The 10796-nt window shown below is 42.0% G+C and overlaps 1 protein-coding gene across 1 annotated transcript; it reads right to left on the reverse strand.

Annotated features, from left to right (window-relative positions):
• Positions 1 to 786: 786 nt before the first annotated feature.
• Positions 787 to 4820, reverse strand: MRPS17 (mitochondrial ribosomal protein S17). The gene is made up of 3 exons (XM_084272890.1): positions 4774 to 4820; positions 3334 to 3480; positions 787 to 2113 (listed from the first exon to the last, which is right to left on the reverse strand). Exons 2-3 carry the CDS (start codon positions 3454 to 3456, stop codon positions 1823 to 1825), a joined length of 414 nt encoding a protein of 137 aa, XP_084129016.1. The 5' UTR covers positions 3457 to 3480; positions 4774 to 4820; the 3' UTR covers positions 787 to 1822.
• Positions 4821 to 10796: the final 5976 nt, after the last annotated feature.

Raw genomic sequence — 10796 nt, forward strand, 5'->3', positions numbered from 1 at the left:
TGCTTCCCACTGACAGTGCAAAGGGGCCTACCTGCAAACTGAAAAAAGCCGACAAGCTTCTGCGAGGAGTTAACCTCGGAAGAAATGCCATTTTCATAGCTGCTCAAGAACAATCACAGGAAATACAAGGAAACATTTACTGCCACAATTAGATGGAGGTGCAACTTTTCATTAACCAAACAGGAAGCATTCTGTTTATGACCACTGCATGGGCTATAAGTGTTCTAACAGCTAGCCAAGTACTCAGGGTCAAAATCCTTTGCTGCCCGCTTGGATACAACTTCAGTGTATTTCGTACAGCCCAGGGCCACTTTCTAGCCTGGGTCTGATTTCTCTTAATGTCTGCTAGGGATGAAGTTTCACATTTTACATTCACTCGAGCAGGAGTCAACACCCAGGTTCTCTGCCACTTTGATAAGGGAATTAATCAGCCAGTTACACTTACAAAGTAATTTACATAAACCTAAACCACTTACACATCAATGGGAATAATCTACTGCCGTATGCTTAAGACACCTCCTCAAAGGCAGAGACTACTCTCACAGTACTGATTTAGAGATACAAGTGAATCAAGGTGTCTTGACATCTCAGCTTATTGATCTGACATGCTGGACGGTACTTGAGGACTAGCATGTGAGGAAGAGTTATTTTTTGTTTTGAAGCACTGAAGAAGCTAAATTTCTCATTCTTACTGGCCCAAATAATTTCCTGAGCGCAATTGTACTTACTTAGCAGCTTGCAAGCAGCAGAAATTAACTTCCTTCACCTGCACAAAACCAAAGGCCAAATAATTTACACCAACGGAAGAGAACACAACTGATACTTTTCTAGTGCAGCTGGCTCAGTTTCTCAAAGTAGTATCTTTTTGGTCAGACATACTTTGTTTAGCTTCTCCCCTTTAGATCTGAATGACAAACCAGCAACACAAGGCTGCTCCAACAGCTGCATGCTCGTGGTTTCCTTTATGTCCTGAAAGACAAGAAAATCCCCAGAGCTGTAGCAAGATGAAGCAATCTTTAATCCTTAACAGCTATGGCCTTCTAGTTTCATATAAAGTGTGCCACAAATCAGAACTTATATTTCTCAATATACACTCTTTCAGTTAGCTTTGCTGATGAGACTAAATCTAACAACCCTCAGATCTACTTTTTTGACTCTGTTCTCATCAGCTTTTTTTCCTCCTAGCAGTGCAAAGACATCCATTTTTCCAAGAACAAAATTCTTCCTTGGGACAGGTTAAAGCTACCCAGCTTAAGCTACCTAAATTTTTTATTCTCATCTTACTGCCTTTATAAAGGCAAGTGGCTGTGTTTGTTAGAGATTTTGGAAGTTAGAAGATACTGCAGTGTGGTATGAGCAATTCTTAAGAGGAAATAAAGAAACATGCAGGTAGCCGGTTTTAAAGTTCTACACTTCCTTTCAAAAGGTTTAATAGCATTATCTGAAGTAGTACTACAGACCACAGAAAACTGTCTGAAACAGAATAATCAAATATAATGACCCTCCCACCAAGCTTAAACATTACAGTTATATCCTTGTCTTTCTCAAAACAGAAGAGTCATTCAAGTGAGCAGCTGGCTTTTGGAACTGTCAAGGCTTTGGGCAAAACTACATGCAACAAAAAGTGTTAACACTAAACTAATTTTCTCTGTATTTTGATTTAAAGACTTGAGGTGCCTATCAATCTGTAACATCTGTTCTTATAAGCAATGTTTAATATTTGACTACAGATTTCACCAAAACATTTAACATACAACAGCAGGGCCCCAAACAACCCTGACAGAGACAAGCTGAAAAGCCCTCTGCTTAAATATCCTCCCTGCTATTTCTCTGTTGAACAAACTTTAAGTTCCTGAAGTTTTTCACTTAGATAGGTAGTATCCGCCTCTGTCAGATTTTCTGAATCTGACAGGTTTTCAAGGAATCTGGTTCCTGCACAGGGCTTTCCTGTTATTGGATCTATGACATTTCCAACCTTGAAAACAATTTCAGCCAGTTCATGTTTCACATGTTTGCTCCTTCGCTCAGGCAAAGCCTTGAGAAGAACAATGTCACCAACAACACACTGCTGCAGTGGATCATGGGCAAAATAGGTTTTCCGTTTGTTAAAGAACTGTAGAAGAAAAAAAGGAAAAGGTGGCATTAGATTTGAGAAGGAAGCAATTGGAAAATATGTAGTTAATATATAAAGCAAACCAAGTATAAAGTCATATATATATTTAATGAAATTGTTTGGATCATGAAGATAAATGCAACTGTGCACTCTGCTGTTCTAAGGAAAACACCACACTACTCCCCCTTGACAATCTGTCTAGTGAGGATGTTGTTGCCAAAAAAAATACCTGTTTATAGAAAACCTGTGGATACAAGTAAAAATAAGCTCTTCACTTAACACAGATCCCCTGTCCCAGCATCACTTTTCACTGGCGTCTCTCTGTTCTAGCTCTGCTGTGTAAGCCTTTCCTCTCTTTCGGATGCTTCATCAACACCGTTTCAGTAAGACTTTGCTGTTCCAATCCAAAGAGCTTTCCTGTGCAGTCCACGCTTCAAGAACTAATTCTCATTTACATTAACATGTCTAAGGCTCATTCTCCCTGATGTAAGTATTCTGAAGTTCGTAAATTAAGAATTTTCTTGCCTACTTACTTTCTTTAGTATAAAAACTCAGTACTCTTATTTAAGCAGCAGAGCTCAGAATAATTTTTCAAGAAACAAACAGGTGGTTCCACTGGATGAAGTATTGAACTGGAATCCACAAGACCAACTATCTAATATGTAACCTTCTGGTCACCAAAATCAAGTTATCCCACCTGTAAGTATCACAATTCTATCTAAAAATGGAGAAAATACAAATTTTAACCTCCCTGTTTGAAATGCACTGACGAGGAGTGATAACCTCAAAGCTCATATGGCATACCACAGTACAGATTCAAATACTGCATTTGCTACAGTCATACCCACAGAAAAGCTGCTACAAAATTTATTGTAAAAGTGACTAAATACAATGTCAAGTTTCAAAAATAAGGCTTAATCCAAAACAATACAAAAATTTGTATTTATGCATGAAACCAGAAAAACTTACCTTCTAAACTAAGATCAAATGAAGGTCATTAACAAAGCCCTTCCCAGAAATACATGTAGCAGATAATTTGTAAGGAAGTGTCCACAGCCTTTTTTATCCATTGCAGTCACCCCCACAACCAAATCAGTAAGCAAATTCCTCATGGGGTTTGTATCGTAAAGAGCTATCAAAAATTCTAAGAATCAAATCAATAAAACATTCTTCCCCACAGTGCAGATGTTTCTGTGCAACACAAGTTAACCAGCTCTTACCTTTAGTAAGTATGGATCTAGCACAAGCCTTGTCACTCTCACTTTGGCAGTTTTCTGCATTTTGGTTCCTATTACTTTCCCTACTATCCATTTTGCATGAACAGCTCCACGTGGTACAGACATTGTTTAGGTATGGTCATCCAGTGCCTGGCAACGAGCAAAGGGACATGTTATTGTAACAAAAAAAAAAAATCATAACCAGTTTCTGATCCATACCAAAGTTACAATTTCCATTTTAGACGAACATCTTAAGTCACGTTGTTGGAAAAACAGAGTAGCTACAAGCAGATCAAAACTCCATATACTGCATCACCTCAGCCATGTTTTACAATACAGGAAGGGATATGCAGATGTCCCCATTACCAGGGAAAGTTACTTCAGGAGGGCAGTAAATACAGTTGTAACAGTGCAAAGATGAGACCTTACCCCAAGGGCCACAAGACACCTCTGAACCATATAAATTGTCATCTACGTCATTCAGAAATGTATGGCTGTGGCAGTCATTATGAATTTAACTCAGTAAGCAGCTTTTGCTGGAGGCCTGTTGATCAAGCCTGTTTATGACCAGAATTAACCCAAACAGGGAACAGCCTGCAACTTTTATTCAGAAAGTCGTTTGCTTCCACACATCTCATTATTAGCTAAGCAGGTGAAACCTCATAAAAGGTAATAAGCTTCCCAATGCTGAAGTGATATATCAAAGAGTTACCTGAGCTGCAGTAAGCACAATGACTTTTGAGCTAGGTTTTCTCTGTAACTAATCACACTCCATTGCCGTATTTATTTTGTTAGTGAGAGGTTTCTATACTCTTCTTGCAAGAGGACCAGGCAAAATACAGTACCTGAACACTGCCAGACTTGACGCAGCATTAGAACTGATGAAGGCTCAGACCTCTTCCCCCTCCCACCCAGCTGCACACCATTAAGCACGACTGACATCGACCAAATTCTCCACCTGTTCTGTAAGTGACACTTGCTTTTACACCACACCAGAACAAGAGTTTAGCACCACGGAGACGTCCCTAGGACGAAACGCCTGAAGCAGCCATACTCGGGGTTGCTTTTACCACCCCTCATTCAGCTGGGTGACCCACAGGGCTGGAGGAGGGCCTCGGGGTGAAAGGCCCTCCCTGCCCCAAGACGGCTAGCCACCCACCGCCAGAGGTGCTGGGCGGGCAGAGGCAAACGTGTACAAAGGAAACACCCCCCACAAGGGGCCTGCCAGGAAGCTGGGAGCCAGACAGCTGAGGGAGATAAAGAGGCGAGCTCGAACAGATGGGGAGCCTCCCCCCTGTGCTCCCCAGCGCTCCGCATCAGGCCCAGCTTCAGCAGCCGCCCCGCCGGCAGAGCCGAGGGAGAGACTTCCCTGCCCCACAGCCACCTCCCAGAGAAAGGCTCCAGCCCGAGGCGCCCCCCAAAACCCAGCCCAGCCACCCTCACCACCAACGCGTCCGCCGCGGCGCCTCAGAGGCCTTAAGGAAACCGAGACGGAACGGGCGGAGCCAAAGGCGGAAGAGCCTCCCGGCAGCGGGGCGGGCCCAGCGGCGGGGATGGGCGGGAAGGGTTTAAAGGCGCCCTGAGGCAGGTGGGCGCCTCAGAGGGGTGAGGGTGTCTGTTGTGGCCGCTCCGGGGCTCGCCTCAGCGCGCAGGAAGGTAGTAAAGCTGAGGGAAGTTAGTGGGTTTTTTCTCCCCTCTCCTGGCGGCCCTGCCTGGGTATGCAGCCCTGGGAGATTTGGGAACGGATGCTGGGTTTGGGCCTTGGCGGCCTCCCTGATAGGGGGCCCTGCCAGCGGGGCAGCCTGCCCTACTTCTGTGGGCTCACACAGCCTGGTATTTGGTATGAACACCTGGTCTGGGTGCCACATCCAGCAGTCATGCATTGTGCTGTGGGGCTGGGCAGGCCTTGGTCTGGAGGTGGTGGAAGGTGAGGAGGCAGAGGTGTGAAGGCTGAGGAGCTTTTACACTTATAAATATCAATGCACTACATGTTGTGTTTGCACTTTGTGGGCTGAATTTCAGGGCATAAAGCTGCCTCCCAGTCCAGCCTCTCTGCCTGGGAACTGAGGACTGTGTTCCAGAAAGTAAATTCTGTGTGCTTCCACCTGCTGTGAAGTTACATGAATGAGCCAAATCTTCAAGTTTTTCTATGTGAATCTGGAATAGCTGTAGTATGCAGGCAGTGAGAGCTAGCCTATTGCTTGTTTATCTGTACCCTGGTAGAAATTCAGTTTCAGTACATCTGTATTGAAAATGAGGGGTTGGAGAGAATCCAGCCATGTGCACTAAATAATGGCAAAAGAAGTCCTCAGTTTGCTATTCTTTTGAGGTGATGTGCTCCTGTGACTTAAGGCTGAGGCTGCCTACCCCCTTTCCTCCCCCCCTCCCCCCCCTTCTCTTTTATTTAAATGTGTTCATTTATCTTTTTTCCACTGGCAAATCTTTGGCTGCTGCCCACTTTTCAGGCTTGTTCCCCTTAGGCATTACTGTCACATCATCTCTCACCACAGGAAGAGGGCAGGTAGGGAATGTATTTACTGAACAGGACAACACTCTGCAGCTTCCCTTTTTAAGGTGGATAGATATGATGGGAACAAGCTATTCTTTGTATGGCTGGAGACACTGTTGATACTGGTTGATCAAATGTTATCAAGTGAGTTATTTGGAAGTTTGCTATCAGTTCTTACAGATATCCAAGTCAAGATTTCCAGGTTTCCCTTATTTTAGTGCCTTACTGCTTGAATTACAGTGGAGAGAAGTTGGGAGGAGTCTTGCTGGCACAGACAGGAAATGGTTAAGAGCCTTTCATATCACCTGGGAAAGCAATTCTTTGATTTTTCGGAGGGCGCTAACATGCTGCAGTTCATTGGAAACAAAGGAAAGGGGATCAAGTATAAAAGTTATTCTTGGATTTTATTTTCAGTGGCAGAACTTGTGAGGGCTGGATATTGATGTCTGTTGAAAAAGATGTGATTTTGGATTAAAGAGATTTTTTTCTTCTTATCCTCATTAAGAATATGATCTGTGAGGTAAGTCTTGATTGCAGATGGTGACTTTAGTTAACTTCTTTTTAGGTTGAAAGGTAAGAAAAACCTTTATATTGCTGACCTATTTTAGAGCAGTGAATTCTTTGCTTGAATTGTTACTTGGGCAGGGAGCACAGGCAGAAGTGTGAGTCAACAACTGTAAAAAGCCCACAAGGCTTTCCTGTATTGTCTGCATTCAAATTGCTTGCATTAATTTTTGAGCTTAAGCATAGAAATTCAGGAAATGAGAAACATAATGAGTAAAAGGAGTTTACAATTAAGAGTTGCAATAAATGTTTCAGTAATGACAGGACACTTTCAAATTGCAGTAGTATCTATGTTGATGTACTTTTGCAGTTGATGCTTCAAGGATCTTCTGAGGGCTCTTAAAGTACTTTCCAAATCTTATTTCTCCAAACCACACTGCACTCTCAAGGGTTTTGTATGCCCAGTTTGTTAAAGGACTTCCCAAGCAGATGATACAGTTATTGCCCTGTGCATGTGCTGCTCCTTAAGGGCAGACTGCTTTTGGGGGTGTAAAAGGGGACTCTCATAATCTCCATTAATTCCTAGGCTGTCTACAGGTGAGACCAGGGAGCTCTTACCTTAAAAAGTCCTGCTGGCTTTTTGTGTGTGAAAACAGATGCTTTTTCACTTCAGTGTGGCTGACCAAAGTGTGACTGGATGGCAATAGCTCATGCACAGTTTTCACTGAGAGCAAGTGCCATGTGAAGGGAAATCCTCATATCCTATGGAGAGCTCTCAAACCATCCATTCACCTTGGAAATGCTAAACTGAAAGTAAATTATACCTCTGGGGAGGTTAATTACAGCTTGTTTATTGAGTTATTTCTCTGTGTCATTCTCTAATGTACTGTTCTGGTGGGTTTATTGAGGGTTTTTTTGGGGAGAAGGGGGGATGCTGATTTAATTTTCTTTCTCTTTGTAATTTTCAGTTAATACTGTAAGTGGTATCTGATGTGTGGATTATTTCCCATTTTGATAGTGTGCAGTGGGGTAAAATGACTGCCTATCCAGAGCTGTGATACAGATAAGCATCAGTTCTTGCAATAGTTGCCTTGCCAGTTCTTGCTGTTGCTTGCTGTTCCCAGTTTCCCTTGCACCCCCACATTTTGCTTGGGCACTGGTTTCTCACTGTCGAGAAGGAAGATGACTACAATCCAGTCAGAGCTGGTGGATGTCAGTTCTTTCATCTGGGACATGAACGCACTAAAAGGCAGTCAGGACAGTTTAGTACCTGCAAATTATATTCCTCATCACTGCACTTCTGTTTGCCTCATTAAGCAAAGCTTTCATCTTTCTGTTGGCTTTCATGAGGTGCAGGAGAAGCTGTAGACATTCACAGCTTCCGAGCTATCTGTTCCCAGATGATAGTCGGACAGGAATTTTTTTATCACCCCACCCTAGTTTGGATTAATGTGTTACTTGGTAAGGTTATGAAATCCTCTGATCTATTGCATTTTTCTGCATCTGGGTCTTGAGCTAAGGTCCATGTGGCAACTGCAGAAGTAAATCACTGGAGCTGGGTGACAGAAACGATCTGGAAGCAAGTTGCACAGGATTCACAGCTAAAAGTTATCAGGCATCTAGACAGTGGATTGCTTGTGCGTTTAAACCAAAGATTGCAAACCAACCCAGGCTGTCTTATTCAGCAAGATTTGTCTTATTTGAAAAAGTTATTTTTCTGAACTTGACTGTTAAGTGCTTTTGCTTATGTTGTCAGTATCTGACATTGCTTTAAGCTATTCACTGTGAAAACCTTTTCTGTTTCTTTAGCAGTGCTATTTATTAAAATGCAGTTTACATTTCTCAGGAAAATTTGATATTCAAAAATGTCTTTTCACTGTGAGTCAGAATGTACTTTTCCATGGAATAAAATGTTTGGGAAAGAAAAAAAAGCTGTTGGAAATGTTGAATAAATCATATTGTCATTTCAACCAAGTTATATAAAAAAAGGAAAGAACTTAAAAGTCAGAATGAAGGGCTGTGGTGTTTCTAGTCATATTTTGAGGAAAAATTAGTACATTCTTCTGCAGTTGTTCAATTTTATCTGTTCAGCATTTTCCATATGAAAATCTGAGAATGTTCTGTGCTGGCCTTAACTCTGAGTTCCTGTTCAATTCAATCGGCCGTTTCAAGTTAAATGCTTCTTCTAGAACTAATAGAAGAAAGGTTGTTTTCATTATTATATAGTAGTTTGTAGTTTTCCTGCTTTAACTGCTGTATCAGATAGTACAATTATTAACAGCAAACCTCTGGTTTGGAAGAAAACTGGACAGGAAAGACCTTTGGAATGTAACGGGTTAAAATGGAATTTTTCTATTAGCTGTGTTGCAGCTTGCAGATTAGAGACCAAAAAATTACTGAAATAGTCACCACTTTCATATGATGCTCTTCCTGTCAGTATTACTGTGGTCACATACCACCATGGTCACTCTGGTTTTTAAACATTCCTTTCCTTTTAATTGAAAACATATTTCTATGCTAAATTAAAAGGACCTGAGCTGTGCTCAGTAGTGCACACTGAGATGTTGCCCAAATTGGAGAGGAAATGCACTCTGACAAGATCTATTCACCCCTATTAAAAATATTTTTGGAGGACAAGGGGGTACCCTGGGGGTCGTGGGATTTGGGCTCTGGATATGCCTATCTTTGAAGCAACCTGGCTTGCTCTGATTCTTGCTGGTGTGACCTGGCCTCTTCTAGGCACCAGAAAGCCCAGCTTGGGGAGATTGCTTTGAGGGCATGTAGTTCTCCCAGCCTTGAGGAGGGAGCAGATACCGTCGCACTGGTTTGGGTAGAAGTTCAGAAAAGTTGAAATTCCATCTTGGGCTCTTCCAGCACCATAATATTTGTACTGTTAGTGGATCTTTCTCAGTGTGCAACCTGTCTGCAATTTAATTAAACCTGTTACCACTTGTCCCAACCATTGTGGCCAGGAAGAGCAGACATTAGAATTTCTCAATGTGCTTATGCTGTCTCTGTACTAACTAGTACTTTCACTTTACCACAGATTATTTTCTAGCCTTTGGATTCCTTCCAGTTGGGCCTTTATCCTTCCTGAGGTGTGCTGCCTCAAACCAAAGGACGACTTCAGTAGAAGTTTCACCACAGCCAACTGGGGGGAGAGGAACAGTCTCAAAGTGTCAGAAAGATTAATTTCCTCCTGAACTTTTCTTCTCTGCTCTGAGTTGTCTCCAATACTTGTCTCTGCTGCTGATGTCCATATGACCTGGTAACTAACTTGTCTGTTCTCTGCCTAAACTACCCTACAACTTGAAAGGAAAAACTTCTATATACATTTTACCTACTTGAAAGTTTTGTATGAGAGGCATGTACAAAGTAAGTGAAAAATGATCAGTACACTTGCAAGCCAGTTTAGAGCTCAGCAGAAGCAAATAAGGGGACAAGATGTTTTATAAAATCCTGGAAGGTACAGAGAAATGGAACTTTTTAGTTTAAACTAGAACTTTATTTTGGAATTCCTTAAGGAGAGATTGGAAGTCTGCCATACTGCAATAGTCTTAGTGTAGGAAACCAAGAATGCCTCAGTCTCTTCTTGACCTATATAATTCACAGACACTAATTAGGTTGTGCAAGTCTGACTTGTTAATTTGATAAAGTAAAAAGAAGAATAAAACTTTACAGGCTGAGTTCCTGTGCTCAAAGTAAACACCTGAGTACTGTGTAGTGCAGGTGCACACTATCATTTAACCCCAGCTTTCAGCATTTGGTTTGAGTGGTATCCACAAAACCCTTGTGGCTGTGGAAATGGTGTGTTTCCTCAATTTTCTTGATGACATGCAATTATTTGCATTTAGCGTAGAAAATCTGTGAAGGAATTTTCTGCAGGCTTCTGCAAAATCAAATCAATTTCACAAGAGTTCCCCTGGGATAATTTCTGCTCTAACTTTCATCATTGCGAGTTAGTATGCCCAAGAGATCACGGTAAGTTCAGTTTATTTTCACTGCACATATTCTTGGCATTTGTATTATTTTGGGGAGTTCAGATGTCATGCTGTAAAGAAACTCAATAGGTTTCTTGCTCAAGGAGCCATAACTGCTGGAAAACAATTGAACTGGATTTGATATCATGAGGTTTTGCTGTGATGTAGTGCTCTACTCTGTTTTATGAGCAGAGCTTCCCCTGATGCATTTGGTGTTGGTACATGCTGGGGAATTTTGCTCGGATGTGTAAAAGGGATGAGGAATGTCATATTTCTGTTGGCATTATTAAAAAGTCAGGTATTTTATGCAACTTTAAGCATTCATCCATTGCAGAGTTTTGTTGCAAGAGACTGCTGAACTGCATGGACATGGGTGATTGGAGCAAAAGGGCTGGACTGGAGCTCCCCTAGATGTCCTCAGCCATAGTGAGAGGCACACCCCTGGATCTTGCAATGTAAGGTCTGAGTGATGT

The sequence above is a fragment of the Gallinula chloropus genome (assembly GCF_964237585.1).
Source record: "Gallinula chloropus genome assembly, chromosome: 19".
NCBI classification, from domain to species: Eukaryota; Metazoa; Chordata; class Aves; order Gruiformes; family Rallidae; genus Gallinula; species Gallinula chloropus.